The sequence below is a fragment of the Chiloscyllium plagiosum genome, unplaced genomic scaffold (genome assembly GCF_037043375.1).
Source record: "Chiloscyllium plagiosum isolate Xiang-an unplaced genomic scaffold, Cpla_swu_hap1 HiC_scaffold_7, whole genome shotgun sequence".
Taxonomy (NCBI): Eukaryota; Metazoa; Chordata; class Chondrichthyes; order Orectolobiformes; family Hemiscylliidae; genus Chiloscyllium; species Chiloscyllium plagiosum.
The window spans coordinates 29,097,430-29,114,252 of record NW_028270145.1 but is presented as its reverse complement, the minus strand read 5'-3'; the positions used below and the strand labels follow the sequence as shown (position 1 = coordinate 29,114,252).

General features: G+C 42.7%; 1 protein-coding gene across 2 annotated transcripts in view; it reads right to left on the bottom strand.

Moving 5' to 3' along the window:
• The window catches only part of LOC122551426 (partitioning defective 3 homolog B-like), a 1,013,066-nt gene extending 997,269 nt beyond the window's left edge, over positions 1-15,797 (bottom strand). The window contains exon 1 of one of the 2 annotated variants that reach the window (XM_043693310.2): positions 14,645-15,797. In XM_043693310.2, coding sequence (XP_043549245.2) covers positions 14,645-14,764 — 120 coding nt within the window. In that variant the 5' untranslated portion in view covers positions 14,765-15,797. The remainder of the gene's footprint in view (positions 1-14,644) is intronic. The other variant, XM_043693308.2, reaches the window with a different exon arrangement.
• Between the last annotated feature and the right edge of the window lie 1,026 nt (positions 15,798-16,823).

Sequence of the window (16,823 nt, the reverse complement as noted above, 5' to 3'; positions counted from 1 at the left end):
ACACTATGATTTTGTTAACTATGCTCTAAGAAGGGCTAATGCCCGAAATGTCGATTCTCCTGTTCCCTAGATGCTGCCTGACCTGCTGCGCTTTTCCAGCAACACATTTCCATCTCGACCTGACCTGCTGACTTCAATGATCTGTCCACGTATGGATCTTAGTTCCTCTGCTCCTGCACCTCTTTAGAATTGTACCCCATATTTCGCATTGCCTTTCAGTGTTCATCCTACTAAAGTGTATCACCTTACACTGTTCTGCATTGAACCTTATATGCCAACAATCCGCACACCCCTCCAACTTGTCATTGTTCTTTTGGAGTTCTATATTGTCCTCTGCTCAGTTACAATTCATCCACTCTCAGTGCCATCTGGAAACTTTGAAATTGTTCCTTGCAACCAAGATCTAGATCATTATTATATATCAGAAAAAGCAAGGAACCCAAACCAAACCCCATTTCAAACCTTCCTCCAACCTGAAAACTATCCATTGACCATTACTTTCTGTTTGATATCAATCAGCCAATTTTGTATCCACTTTGCTACTGACCCATTTATGCCATGACTTTTCACTTCCCTCACAAATCTGCTGTGTATCAATACATCATAACCTTCTGGAGATCCACTTAGGGTCATAAAGTTTTTAACGCAGAAACGGACCCTTCGGTCATCCGTGCCAACCAGTTATCCTAATCTGATCTAGTCCCATTTGCCAGCATTTAGCCCATATTCCTCTAAACCCTTCATATTCGCTTACCCATCCAGATGCCTTTTAAAACGTTATAATTGTACCAGGCTCCACCATTCCCCCTGGCAGCTTGTTCCATACATGCACCATCCTCTGTGAAAAGGTTGCCCCTCAAGACCCTTTTAAATCTTTCCCCTCTCACCTTAAACCTATGCCCTCTAGTTTTGGACTGCACTACCCTGAGAAAAAGATCTTGGCTATTCACCCTATCCATGCCCTTCATCATTTTACAAACCTCTATAAGGTCACCCCTCAGCCTTCCAGGGAAAATAGCCCCAGCCTATTCAGCTTCTCTCCATAGCTCAAATCTTCCAGTCCCAGCAATGTCCTAGTGCTGAAAAGATTTACACTCTCAAGTTCAAAAACATCCTTCCTATAGAAGGGCGACCAGAATTGTTTGCAGAAATCTAAAAGTGGCCTCACCAATGCCAAGTACAGCCACAATATGACGTCCCAACTCATACACCAAACATTCAGACCAATGAAGGTAGGCGTGCCAAACACCTTCTTCAGCAACCAGTCTACCTGCAACTCCACTTTCAATGAACTATGCACCTGCCCTCCTAGGTCTCTTTGTTTAGCAGCACACCCCAAGGCCCTACCATTAACTGTATAGGTCTTGCCCTGGTTTGCCTTACCAAAATGCAATACCTTACATCTATCCAAATTGAACTCCATCTGCCAAACTACTACAACATCAAAGTGTCACCATCACCAACTCTTTCTGCAACTTCAAATGCCTCCAGCAAATTAGTTAAACATGATTTCCCATTTAGAAATTATTGCTGACTCTCGCTAATCAATCCAACTTTTTCCATGCGACTATGAATTGCATCCTAAATAATTCATTGTGGAGAAATTTCTTCCAACAAAGTTAAACTAACTGGTCTGTAATTGTTGGGATTATTCCCACAACCTTTCTTGAAAAAGGATGTAATGTTTGCAATTCTCCAGTCTTCTGTCACCTTTCGAGTCCAGGGAAGACTGAAAGAATATGCCCGGTACCCCTGCATTCTCTGTCCTCATTTTCTTCAAAATCGTCAAGAGCTAACAATCTATCCAAGAAGTCTATCTTATTCATTTTGATCCCTTCCAGTGATGGAGATTGCTACCCTGTCACCATGGCCTTGACAGTATCCTCCTCTTTTGTAAAGATAGATGCAAAGAATTCATTTATCAGCTATCATGCTCCCTGCCTCCATGTGCAAATCCCTTATTGGATTCTGATTGGCCATACTTCTCCTTTATCTGCCGACAGTAAAATTGGATTTCCCTTTGTGTTAGCTGCTCTCCTTTCTTCATCACTTCTTTGCGTCTCAGATTTGGTGATTCACCTCCCTCCTAAATCTTCAGTATTCATATGGTGATGTGCCATTGTATTTTCTGCCATAAAGCACACTTTTTCTTTCTAATGTTAAGTTATACCTCTTTCATCATCCGGGGAATTAGAAAGTCCATATGCCCGACAAGCTCAGTTGTGCACAAGCCTCTGACTTTCAAGGTTATGGGTTCAAATACCATTGTGAGTGCCATTGTTTGCTACTATGCCATTCACAATGTCACTGGGTTAATAAGCTGGAGGTAATAATTCTTGTGGCACTGTGGTAGTCCTTGCCTCTGGGCCAGAAGATTCAGGTTCAAATCTCACCTGCACTAGGGATGTCCCACAACATTCTGGATCAGTGGTGCTGGAAGAGCACAGCAATTCAGGCAGCATCCGAGGACAGGCAAAATCGACGTTTCGGGCAAAAGCCCTTCATTTTACCTATGTCCAACAACATGTTCAAATAGGCTCATTCAAAATGCTTACACTGACATTAAAGACTTGTGAACAGTGACAATAGTCATGCCCTGTGCCATGGGAAAGGTGGCATTAAATTAGAGAGAGTGTGCCGAAAAGATTTACGAGCATGTCTAAGGGTTTGAGTTATAAGGAGAGCCTAGATAAACTGGGACTTTTATCCCTGGTGCAAAGGAGATTGGAGGGTGACTTTATAGAGGTTTGTAGATAAGGTGACTAACAAAGTTCTTTTCCCCAGAGTAGGAGAGTTCAAAATGAGAGTGCATACATTTAAGAGGAAAGGAGAAAGATTTAAAAGGGACCTGACAGCAACTTTTTCACACAGAGGGGGGTGAGTATATGGAATGAACTGCCTGAGGAAGTGGTAGATTCAGGAGCAGTTACAACATTTAAAAGACATTTGGACAGGTACATGAATGAGAAAGATGTGGAGGGATATGGACCAAACGCAGACAAATGGGACTAGTTTAATTCTGGGAAACCAGGTCGACATGGACAAGATGGACTGAAGGGTCTGTTTCCATGCTGTCTGACTCTATGACTCTAAAGGGCTCTTGTGATGTCATGATAATCTCCCTGTCTCTGGGTCAGAAGATCTCAGTTCATGTTACCTGCTTCAGAAATATGTCATAATATGACTGCACAAGTTAATTTTTAATAAAGCCTCATAACATGGGCTAGCTCTGGAAAATTCCAAGGACAAAACCTTGCTGTAAAAATGGTAGTTGCACCAGACTATGTGGTCCACATAAGATTTCATGAGATTTAATTTAAATATACCACTTATTTTCCTTCAAAATTACCTCATTGAAATAGAAGATCAAGTCCCTATTATTTGTAGAACACTGTTGTGTGCAAACCGGTTGCTACATTTCCCACATCCTAATTTCAAAAACACTCCATTGGCTGTAAAAGTGCTTTACAATATCCAGCTACACAAATGGAAGGCTTCTTTTTTTCTTTCTTTTCCAAAGAGCTATCACATACCAATAGTGAATCTGCTACTGCCTTTGCTGTTTGAGTTCAAGTATCTCTGGACAACACAATGTGTCTAAGAAAAATGAACAAACAGTGAAATTCACAATTGACCTTGGAGAAACCGGTGTGGGAGAGCTCACAACACAGGAGCAGCAGTGAAGTGCATTTTTTTAAAAAAAGTGTAACCTTGATTTTCTTTTATAAATCTACAATACTGAGTACAGTGGGTTCTTTTTGATTATATGTTTTACTCAGATCTGTCTCTTGATTAAATTTTAAAAATATAAAATATAGATTCCAAGTTAGCCTGGCGCAATGTTTTTTTTTAAGAGCAGTAAGATGATGCTACTCTCTGGGTCTGTTGACTGTTAAGGTACAAAGATAGCCTTTAGTAGAGTGATGTGCTCTTCTGTTGGATGTGGGAGATTGAACAGAGTTTCCAGGTTACTTATGATTATACCTGCAGGACATGTGTTTGGTTGCGAATCCTGTTGGATCGCATGGATCAGCTGAAGCAGCAGTTAGAGGCAACGAGAAATTTACAGGAGCTAGGGAGTACGATGGATAGCAGTCATAGGAAGGGGGAGACACCACAGATACAAAGAGGTGAATGGGTTACCTCCAGAAAAGGTAGGAGAGGGAGGCAGGTAGTGCAGGAGTCTCCTGTGGCCAGCCCCACATCAAACAAATATGCCGTTTTGAAAATGAAGGGGGTGATGTAGCACGATTGGCAAGTTTCTGGTACCAAGTCTGGCTCTAATGTAACGAGGGATACATCAAGTTCCAAGCAATCAGTTTGTGATAGGGGACTCTTTAATCAGAGGCACAGACATACATTTCTGCGGCCAACAAGAAGAAATCAGAATGGTGCGTTGCCCCTCTGGTGCCAGGATCAAGGATATCTCATAGACAGTGCAGAATATGCTCAAAGGGGAGAGGGACCAGTAGGAGGCCATTGTACACAGTGGAACTAATGATATAGGAAGGGAAAAGGACGAGTTTCTGAAAGGAAAATTTAGGAAGTTAGGCTGGGAATTTAAAAAGGAGATCCTCGAGAGTAGTAATATCTGGATTACTACCAGTGCCACGAGCTAGTGAGGGTAGGAATACAAGGGCAGAGCAGATGAATGCATGGCTGAGGAACTGGTGCAGGGGAGAAGGATTCACATTTTTGGATCATTGGACTCTCTTCTGGAGTAGAAGTAACCTGTATAAGAAGAACAGATTGCACCTGAATTCCAAGGGAACCAATATACTGGTGAGGAGATTTGCTAGAGCTGTTCTGGAGAATTTAAACAAATAAGAGTGGTGGCAAGGGGGTGGGGGGTTTGGTTGTGGTGGTACACAGGGAGATAATGAGGAAAGACATCAGTCTGAGACTGGTACAGCTTGGAAAAGGAGCAAGTCAAACACTCAGGACAGGCAGGGACAAAGCAGAGAACAAGGTAGGGCTGATAAATTAAACTGCACTTATTTCAATGCAAGAAACCTAACATTGAAGGCAAATGAATTCACGGCATATTTTGGAACATAGAACTAGGATATGATAGCAATTAAAGAGACGTGGCTCAGGGATGGATAGAACTGTTCCAGGATACAAATGCTATGAAAAGATGGGGAGCGGGGGCAAGACAGGAAGGGAAATGGTGTTTTTGATAAGGGATAACATTATGGCTATACTTAGGAAGGATATTTCTGGGAATACATCCAGGGACATTATTAGGTTGGAACTGAGAAACGAAAGGGATGGATACCTTACTGGGATTGTACTATAGATTCCTCTCCCCAATAATCAGTGGGAAATTGAGAAACAAATTTGTAAGGAGATCTCAGTTATCTGTAACAATAATAGGGTGGTCATGGTAGAGGATTTTAACTGTCCAAATATTGATCAGGACTGCCATTGTGTTTAGGGTTTAGATGGAGAGGAATTTGTTAAGTGGGTACATGAAAATATTCTGATTCAGTATGTGGATGTACCTACTGGAGAAGGTACAAAACCTGACCTACTCTTGGGAAACAAGGCAGGGCAGGTGACTGAGGGGTCAGTGGGAGAGCACTTTGGGGCCAGCGACCACAATTCTATTCGTTTTGAAATAGCAATGGAAAAGGACAGATTGGATCTAAAAGTTAAAGTTCTAAATCAGAGGAAGATCCATTTTGACGGTATTAGGCAAGAACTTTCAAAGGTTGACTGGAGGCGGACGTTCACGGGTAAAGGGACATTTGGAAAATGGGAAGCCTTCAAAACTGAGATAACAAGAGTCCAGAGACAGTATGTTTCTGTTAGGGTGAAAGGCAAGGCTGGTAGGTGTAGGGAATGCTGCATAACTAGAGAAATTGAGGTTTCGGTAAAGAAAAAGAAGGAAGCGAGTGTCAGGTATAGACAATAGAGATCAAGTGAATCCTTAGAACAGTATAAAGGCAGTAGGGGTATATTTAAGAGGGAAATCAGGAGGGCAAAAAGGGGACATGAGATAGTTTTGGCAAATAGGGTTAAGGAGAATCCAAAGCAATTTTATAAATAAGTAAAGGACAAAAGGATAACTAGGGACAGAATAAGACCCCTCAAAGGTCAGCAAAGCCACCTATGTGTGGAACCGCAAGATATGAGGGAGATACTAAATGAGTATGTTGCATCAGTGTTTACTGTGAAGGAGGACATGGAAGATATAGAATGTGGGGAATAGACGGCAACGTGTTTAAAAATGCCCATATTATAGAAGTGGTGGCGCTGAATGTCTTAAAATGCATAAAGGTGGATAAATCCCTAGGACCTGATCAGGTATACCATAGAAATCTGTGGGAAGCCAGGGAAGTGATTGCTGGCCCCTTGCTGAGATATTTGTTTCACTAATAGCCACAGGTGAGGTGCCGGAAGACCGGAGGCTGGCTATCGTGGTGCCACGGTTTAAGAAAGGTGATAAGGAAAAGCCAGGGAACTATAGATCAGTGAGCCTGATATCAGTGGTGGGCAAGTTGCTGGAGGGAATCCTGAGGGACAGGATTTACATGTATTTGTAAAGACAAGGACTGATTAGGGATTTAGATTAGATTAGATTACATTACATTAGAGTGTGGAAACAGGCCCTTCGGCCCAACAAGTCCACACCGACCCGCTGAAGCGCAACCTACCCATACCCCTACATTTACCCCTTACCTAACACTATGGGCAATTTAGCATGGCCAATTCACCTGACCTGCACATCTTTGGACTGTGGGAGGAAACCGGAGCACCCGGAGGAAACCCACGCAGACACGGGGAGAACGTGCAAACTCCACACAGTCAGTCGCCTGAGGCGGGAATTGAACCCGGGTCTCCGGCGCTGTGAGGCAGCAGTGCTAACCACTGTGCCACCATGAGGGATAGTCAACATGAATTCTTCTTAACAGATAGTTTTTTAAAAAAGTAACGAAGAGGATGAAGAGGGCAGAGTGGTGGATCTAAGTGGACTTCAGTAAAGCATTCTACAAGGTTCCTCATGGTAGACTGGTTAGCAAGGTTAGGTCACATGGAATGGAGGGAGAACTAGCCTTTTGGATACAGTACTGGCTTGAAGTTAGAAGACAGAGGGTGATGATGGAGGGCTGCTTATCAGATTGGAGGGCCTGTGACCAGCGGTGTGCCACAAGGATCGGTGCTGGGTCCACCAACTGATTTGGATGTGAACATAGAAAAGATGGTTAGTAAGTTTGCAGATGACACCAAAATTGGAGGTGTAATGGACAGCACAGAAGGTTACCTCAGAGTACAACGAGATCTTGATCAGATGGTCCAATAGGCCGAGGAATGGCAGATGGAATTTAATCTCGATAAATATGACATGCTGAATTTTGGAAAGGCAAATCAGAGCAAGACTTATACACTTAATGGTAAGATCCTGAGCAGTGTTGCTGAATAAAAAGACCCTGGAGTGCAGGTTCATAGTTCCTTCCTTCAAAGTGGAGTTACAGGTAAACAGGATTGTGAAGGCACCGTGTGGTATACTTTCCTTTACTGGTCAGTGCATTGAGCATAGGATTTGGGAGGTCACATTGCAGCTGTACAGGACATTGGGTAGGCCACTTTTTGAATACTGTGTGCAATTCTGGTCTTCATCCTATCGTTGCTAAACTTGAAAGGGTTCAGTAAAGATTTATAAGGACATTGTCAGGGTTGGAGGGTTTCCGCTATAGGAAGAGCTGAAGAGGCTGGGGCTGTTCTCCCTGGAGTGTTGGAGGCTAAGGGGTGACCTTATAGAGGTATGTAAAATCATAAAGGGCATGGGTATGGTACATAGAAAAGGTATTTTCCGGGGGGGGGGGGGGGGGGGGGGGGGGAGATTAAAAGGGACCTAAGGGGCAACGTTTTCATGCAGAGGGTGATGCATGTATGGAATGAGCTGCCAGAGGATGTGGTGAAGGCTAGTGTAATTACGACATTTAAAAGGCACCTGGAAGGGTATATACCTGTAAATAGGAAGGGTTTAGAGGGATGTGGGCCTAGTGCTAGCAAATGGAACTGGATTGATTTGGGACAACTAGTCGGCATGTACAAGATAGACCAAAAGTTCTGTTTCCATGCTGTGCATCTCTATGACTATCATGAATTTGCAAACACAAGATATAGAAACCTCAGAGAAAAAATAAAGTGATAAACGTTCCTTTTCATCTACTAATTCCCTTATCCTTGGGCTGCCATCCAAATACGAGCTAAACATGCCAGTTACATGAGATGAAATTTTGAATGAAGTAGCATTAACAGTCTTATAAATTGCTCAACATCACCATTATTGTACTGTGTGATGAGGCACATAAGTTTAAGAGTTACAAGAAGCAATCACTTGTTCTCCACATGATGACACTTAAAAAAAGATAGAAGGTTTCAGTGTATGATAACAACTTGCACTTACACAGTGTCTTTAATGTGGAGAATGTCCCAAAGTACTTCACAGAAGCATAATCAGACAACAATTCATTCTCACCAGATCAAAATCTTAGAGCTCCTCATCCAACAGGAGCACCTCCACCATACAGATTGCAGCAGTTCATGATGGTCCAACACCAGCTACTGAAAGTGACTCAATATGGGCAATAAATGCCTGTCTTGTCTGCAAAAGCTGCATCTCAAGAATGAATACATAATTTTCAAATTGGTTCCATTGAGCTCAGTGTATTTACCACTGAAGAGTAATTTGCTTGTTCTGGTACACAAACATGGCAATACCCAGCTGAAGGCATTTAACATTTAAAATCTCAATTTCTCAATCACTGCAGTCACAGTTAAATTGGTACAGGCCTGTCTTGAAATGCAGCATCAAACTGTTTCAGCAATCAGTCAACAATATGTGGGTTATATAATGTTCTTCTGACTTTTTTTTAAAAAGTGTTGCCTGCAATTTCAAACGCTTCTAGTTCCGCCCACTTAGATTCATTAAGAGCCAAGCCTGGCTTTGTGCATCCGTCAAACTAGCATCTTAATTTGCACCAGAATCGCCTGTGCAAATGAGCCAACCTACCGCTTAAATTGGAAATACAGCAGGCAAATAAAATGCAGCCTCATGCAGCTCACTGAAGCCAAACCTCCTAACTGGCTTGCAATCAGGGGTAAAACGGAGACACAATTTGGATATGGATTCCCCGAGCAAGTGAAAATGCAGTTCCACTTAAAGTCAGCATGAATAGTATCAACCACCAGTTAGTCAGCAAAGTAGCAAAAGCTTAAGACCAGATAACACTAATAAAATTTACATTGATATAGTGCCTTCGAATTGTGAAAAAAAAACAACCCTTGTGCTTCACAGGACTATAATTAGATATGTAATCAAAAAGCTTACACTAAACCACATGAGGAGATATCAGTATAGATGATCAAAAAGAGGTTATAAGGCCATGTAAAATGAACTGGAATGAGAATTCTATTATTAAGGCATTGATGGGTCAACAGCTAACACAGCTCAGTGAACATAGAGATATTGGTGAACAGTGCTTAGGATGAGTTAGAAAATGGATGGCAAGATGAACTCAGGTTTCGGGCGGGAGTAAGGTGCGAGAACTGACAGGAGGGAATTAAAAATGATTAGCTATTTGCACAACTAAATTCTAGGAAATAGTTGTTCCTAATTTCAATAGGTACTTCTACAGTCATTTACTTGCAACTTTTAGCACCATTCAAATCCTTCCTCAATACGATATATAATAAGTGACCTTTATAGCTCCAAACAATTTTGAAGACGTTATTAACATCCAGTTAATTCTTCCAAATAGCAAAAGCACTTGTCCATAAATTGAACTCAGGTCATGAAGCAGAATGAATTTCATTTAACTCTAATAAATCAGTAAAAGCTTTCCTCAAAAATTCTGTTTATCTAGTGGATAGCTGATTCAATAGGAAAGAAAGGTCCTATGTCCAGCTAGACTCATTGGATTGAGAGTATGAAGGCCAATTACGGTTGCTATTATGGTAGGGATCAGCTCATTGTACAGAGAGCAGGACCCAGGTTCAATCTCATCAGAAAGCCCAGCAACATTCTCAAAGGGCTCACACAATATCTTGCCCAAGGTTCATGGATCATGAGAGAACTACCAGCATTTGTGAACCATCCCCAGCAAAGATCAATCTCCAGCTTCACGGTGGATAGAAAGGAGTGAAAATTGGCAGACAAAGCCTGAAAAAATTATCTACCAACCAAAATTTCTGGGCAATATCTGTTACTATCTGTTAAGAAGAATTCAAACATTCAGTGGTCATAGTGCTTTCCTGGAACAGGCGGGATTTCTGTGCTCATGACTGACTATTTGGCAGGGTCCAATATTTGATTAGACCTCAGCCCATCGCAATTATTTCAACAGCACAATTTCCCAAGAACTTAAAACAATGCAATTGTTAAACACTCTCTACCGCATTTTAAATTTTAAAACTATCTTCAAAGCCAGATTTGAAAAGATTCCAACAGATTCACAACTATGCAAAACCACTTGTCCGTGGTTACTGCAATCATTCACTTTTTCATTTAAAGTACTTTATCCTTTCTGAATGTTGCAACATTGGGGCTTGTGGAGTCTTGCTGTGCATAAATCAGCTATCACATTTCCTACACTGCTGAAAGTAGTACATGGTTTTATGAGTTTATTAGGATGTCTTAAGCTATTAAAAAGGTGTTACATAAACTCAAATCTTTCTTTCAACTTCTGATTTACAAAGCCTAAATTAACATTGACGATGCTTTGACGGCCCAAGTTAAGCCTTGTGACAAACATCGATAAGAAGGTAAATTCACCATTTGAAACACAAACTTTCACTTGGAAAATGATGACATATCCTACAATGGACTTCCAATTTTCTGAGGCTTAGGATGAAATCAAGGAAATGACCAACTATTCCACTAATAACCATAATCAGTGATTTGTGGGGATTTGTAGATAAGCATTATTAATATCTCTTCAATTCATTGTTTTTTCATATCCATCAATAATATGCCTTTTTATAGCACTTTTAAACTAGTAAAGCATCTCAAGACCTTCACAGAAGCATTACCCAAACCACATAGATGTAAAGGCAGATGAAGTAGATTTGATGAAGCATCTTGAGAGAGAGAGCGAGAGAGAGCGCAAAAGAAGATGCAGAGTAGTTGAGGTCTTAAACTCTTGATTTCCATCCATTCAACTGAAGTCAAGGCCATCAATTGTGAGCAATGGAAATCAGGAATGCTCAAGAAGCAAAGATTAGAGGAATGCAGACATCATGGAAGGATGTAGAGCTGTAAAAGATGAAGACAGATGGATTAAGGCTAAGAAGAAAATGAAAACAAAGAACAAGCACTTTAAAGTTAAGGCTTTACTACATATTACATGTCCTACAAAATAGATGATGTCGTGGACAGTAAAGAATATTATTGCAGAGTACAACAATACCATGATCCAATGGGCCAATGGACCGAGTGACAGATGGACTTGAAGTTAGAGAAATGTGAGATGTTGCATTTTGGTAAGGCAAACTAGAGAAGGACTTATATACTTAATGGTACGGCCGTGGGATGTCTTGTGAACGAAGAGACTTAAGGGGTGCAGCTGCATAGTTCCTTAAAAGTGAATTTGCAGACAGATGGTGGAGATAGCATTTGATATATTTTCCTTTACTAGTCAGAATATTGACTCGGAGTTGGGATGTCATGTTACGGCTGTACAGGACATTGATGTGCCCACATTTACAGTACTGAGTACAATTCTGGTCGCCCTTCAATAGGAAGGGTGTTGTTAAACTTGAGAGGGTGCAGAAAAAATTTGGTTGTTCAGAGACTGGAGGGTTTGAGCTACAGGAAGACACCAAATAGGCTGGAACATTTTTCTATGGAGCTATGAAGGTAAAGGGGTGACTTTATTGAGATTTATAAATCATGATGGGCATAGATGGGGTGAGTAGCCAAGGTCTTTTTCCTAGGGTTGAGGAGTCCAAAACTGGCATAGGTTTATGGTGAGTGGGGAAAAATTTAAAAAGGACTTGATGGTAGCGCATATACAGATCAAGTTGCCAGAGGAAGTGGTGGAGGCTGGTATAATTACAAGATTAAAAAGCACTAGATAGATAGATGAATTTTGGTAAGGCAAACTAGAGAAGGACTTATATACTTAATGGTACGGCCGTGGGATGTCTTGTGAACGAAGAGACTTAAGGGGTGCAGCTGCATAGTTCCTTAAAAGTGAATTTGCAGACAGATGGTGGAGATAGCATTTGATATATTTTCCTTTACTAGTCAGAATATTGACTCGGAGTTGGGATGTCATGTTACGGCTGTACAGGACATTGATGTGCCCACATTTACAGTACTGAGTACAATTCTGGTCGCCCTTCAATAGGAAGGGTGTTGTTAAACTTGAGAGGGTGCAGAAAAAATTTGGTTGTTCAGAGACTGGAGGGTTTGAGCTACAGGAAGACACCAAATAGGCTGGAACATTTTTCTATGGAGCTATGAAGGTAAAGGGGTGACTTTATTGAGATTTATAAATCATGATGGGCATAGATGGGGTGAGTAGCCAAGGTCTTTTTCCTAGGGTTGAGGAGTCCAAAACTGGCATAGGTTTATGGTGAGTGGGGAAAAATTTAAAAAGGACTTGATGGTAGCGCATATACAGATCAAGTTGCCAGAGGAAGTGGTGGAGGCTGGTATAATTACAAGATTACAAAGCACTAGATAGATAGATGAATAGGAAGGGCTTAGAAGGATATGGGCCAAATACTGGCAAATGGGACTAGGTTAGATGGAATAACTGATTGGTATGGATGAGTTGAACCAAAGAGTCGGTTTCCATGCTGTATGACTATATTCTCTATATTCTTTTCCATATCCTGGAAATTGCCTCGTATTCCCTAAATCAGCAATATTGGTTTTGTAAGTCATGTTTCAATGAACAACATGGGATAGCTTATGCAATTTTTTTTCCTCCAGAGGTCCAAAGACTCTGCTGTAACCTTCATGGAAAAAATCAATTACAGTTATGAAAGTAATGTTGCAAAATACATAATAATCAATTGTGTATATGTATATATTATTGTAATTGAGAAAGGACTTGAATAAAAATAAAAATTGTTGTGCTGCTTGGTTTTTACAAGTTTCAAATAAATCATATACCACAAAATTCAAATATTTGGGAAAAATAGGTGTTGTAAAGGACAAAGCTCGTCGAACAAAGTATTGCATAATGGAGAAAGGTTTCAATAGCATCTTTCACACCCTCAATGTCACAAAGTACATGACATTGAAGTGTAGCCATTGTTGCACTATATGAAATGCAACAGCAAATGTACATACAGTAGTGAGATCCAACAAACAGTAGTGAGATCAATGACTAAATATTCTGTTTCTGTTGTTGGTCAAGGGATAAATGTTGATCCAAGATGGCAGAAAGAATTCCCCTATTTTTCTTGAAAACAGTATCATGGGCTTCTTGATGTCCTCTTCAGACAGGACGTACAGAGCTGCAGCTGAACACTTCCTCCAAAAGATGTCACCTCATACAACGCAACATTCCCTCAGTGCCACACCATAACATCAGCCAAAGTTTTGAGGTCAAACCTCTGGATTGGATTTGGGCCCAATCCTTCTCACTCAGAGCCAAGAATACTGCCACTCAGTCAGAAGTGAAGTTAGTAACATTTTAAAAGCAAGATAAGGCAGTACCCCTTTGGTTTTATATCCATTTAGGGAATCATCTGTTGCCAAATCTAAAACCATTAGGTGAAGGAATACCTGATTTAAAAAAACAGAATTAAAATCAACCTGTCCGAAGAGGTCTGGCACAAGTGGGACTTGATCCCAGGCCTCTTGGCTCAAAGGTAGGTACATTACCACTGCACAACAAGAATGCCTGATAATGTTTACTCAGAATCCTATCAGTAGCCATGGAGCAAGACAAATTACACTGAACACTCGACCTTTTCTCTGATGACAACATCAATTTAGATCTTAATCGTCATCGGATGTAAAAGCAAACGTGGAACAAGTGCATTCCTTAAATGCACTGGATTGTCCAGTTAACATTTTTAAAAATTCCGAACACAAACCAAAACGGACATGTTCCATTCAGGTCAAGGACCTAAGAAGTGCATGTTTAAAAAGTCTCACAGCCTCCAACTATAAATGTTTACATTTTGAATGAGTTCTTCCAATTATTTTTAAGCAGCATTGAGAGAATGGTGCCAGGATGCAAGTCTGTCAGTATATGGGATGAATGGATAGTTTTTGGAAATTTAAAAAGGAGACCTATCACTTTTGGAAGTTAGACTATGGAAAAAGTTTACATTCTCTACAATAAGTCAATGCACTTAGGAGGAGGGAGGAAGGAACAGAATTTTATGTTGATAGGGTTGGAGGAGATGTCAGAGAAGGTTCAAGTACAGCATGAACCAGTTGGACTGAAAATCCTGTATTCACCCTATAAACCTCATGCAGTCAAGTGACTGTTGATGCTCCCTATTCACAATTAACATTTCTAGAGCTGTCATGTTGGAGGGTGAGCTGTCACCAGGTAAAACACTGTCTCTCCCCTGGCTTATTTCCGTTTGGGGGGGGGGGGGGAAGAGGTGGCTGGTTATGTTTTAGGTGGGTGGGCGGAGGAGAGGTGGGTGTGGATCATCTGCTTACCTTGGCGGTGTTTTTGCAATACCTCTGCACGGCCTGGCGGATGAGTTGCTGGACGGTCAGGGTCCCGTCTCCACAGGGGACGACAATCCCGGTGCGGCCGAACTGCACTGTCACCTTCATGATGGTGCAGGTGGCGGGAAGAGGAGGAGGCTGAGGCGGCCCGCGAGGTGCAGGTGAGCACAGGTGAGGCGGCCCGCGAGGTGCAGGTGAGCACAGGTGAGGCGGCCCGCGAGGTGCAGGTGAGCACAGGTGAGGCGGCCCGCACGAGCAGCAGCAGCAGCACACCTGAGCGCGAGAGATAGACACAAGGCTGGCCCCGGGCTGCTCCCTGATTAACAATTAAATCCTCCACATCGTCACCATCCCCAGTTACGGGGAGACAGGTGTAAGAAGCGCAAACAGCGTATCTTGTTTCTTTGGAATAAAGGTGAAAATGGTGCCCTCAGTGGATTTCCATCACGACTCCCGCATTTGCTTCCAGAAAATACACCAAATGTGCAATTTTCCACTTAAAATCAATGGAGTTTCGTCTTTTTTTTAAAATCCCCCCCTTTCCCTTTAGAGTTGCTCCTTGTTTATTAACGTGACTGTGTTTTCCTCCACCCTACCCTACGTGCTACAGGTGAGCGCCCGAGAGACTGCCCCAGCTCATTCCAGTCTCGGACCCCCCACCCACACACACACACAGCCGGAAGGAAAGGGACCTTATTTCCTCCAGGTACAGTAAAGGCGGGAGAGTGGTGGTGGGGGGAATAAATTGAGTAAACTTTCTCCGGCCGGCGTCCAGACCAACGCAGCTCTGTGGCTTTGGTTGGGTTTTGTTTTTGACAGACGCACGGTTAAGTAGCAGAGACTTGTACGTTGCTCCACCAACACCGAGAGCACCTTCCTTGTTTCTTAGTTCCCCGCTGGTGACTCCTTTTTCGTTTATTTCTTCTCCCCCATCGTCCTTCCTTCCTTCTCTTCCTCTCAACCAGAGTTTCCAAGTCCCAAAAGGGCGCCGGTGCTCCGAAAACCTCCCTCGCTCACCTAGGAAGAACTCGACACGAAGTTTGGCTTCCCACCGCCTCCGCCGAGATACTTTGACCAAACTTTCCCCTTCTACGCCGCTGCTGCTACGAGGGACCAGGCCTCGACCGATCTCTCTCTCTCTCGCTCTCTCTTTGCGCTCTGAGGTTAACCCTCTCCTCACCAGAGCTCTCCCAAACTAACCAAACCACAAACGCTGCTTGAAACACTCGCGTTCTGCTAAATCAAAAGGATTGACACTCCAGTTACGAAAAAGTGCTGAAAGTGCAAAATATGGCTGAGACTAAGAAATGTGCGTTTATTTTAAAATTCACTGTAGGTGTTGAGCATCGTTAAAAGGGCATGAGGAATTGAATTTATTGTCACATGTACTGAGGTACAGTGAAAATCTTAGAGGTAAAAACAATGACTGCAGATGCTGGAAACCAGATTCTGGATCAGTGGTGCTGGAAGAGCACAGCAATTCAGGCAGCATCCGAGGACAGGCAAAATCGACGTTTCGGGCAAAAGCCCTTCATCAGGAATAAATGCAGAGAGCCTGAAGTGTGGAGAGATAAGCTAGAGGAGGGTGGGGGTGGGGATAGAGTAGCAGAGAGTACAATGGGTGAGTGGGGAAGGAGATGAAGGTGATAGGTCAGGGAGGAGAGGGTGGAGTAGATAGGTGGAAAAGGAGCTGGGCAGGTCGGACAAGTCCGGACAAGTCAGGGGATCATGTTGCTGGAGGTCAGAAACTAGGATGAGGTGGGGGATCTGCTCCCAGGAGGAGCAGTTCCACCATAGAACACACCAGATGGCCTCCTTCTTTAGAGACCGCAATTTCCCTTCCCACGTGGTTAAAGATGCCCTCCAACGCATCTCGTCCACATCCCGCACCTCCGCCCTCAGACCCAACCCCTCCAACCGCAACAAGGACAGAACGCCCCTGGTGCTCACCTTCCACCCTACCAACCTTCGCATAAACCAAATCATCTGCCAACATTTCCGCCACCTCCAAACAGACCCCACCACCAGGGATATATTTCCCTCCCCACCCCTCTCCGCCTTCCGCAAAGACCGTTCCCTCCGTGACTACCTGGTCAGGTCCACGCCCCCCTACGACCCACCCTTCCATCCTGGCACTTTCCCCTGCCACCGCAGGAACTGTAAAACC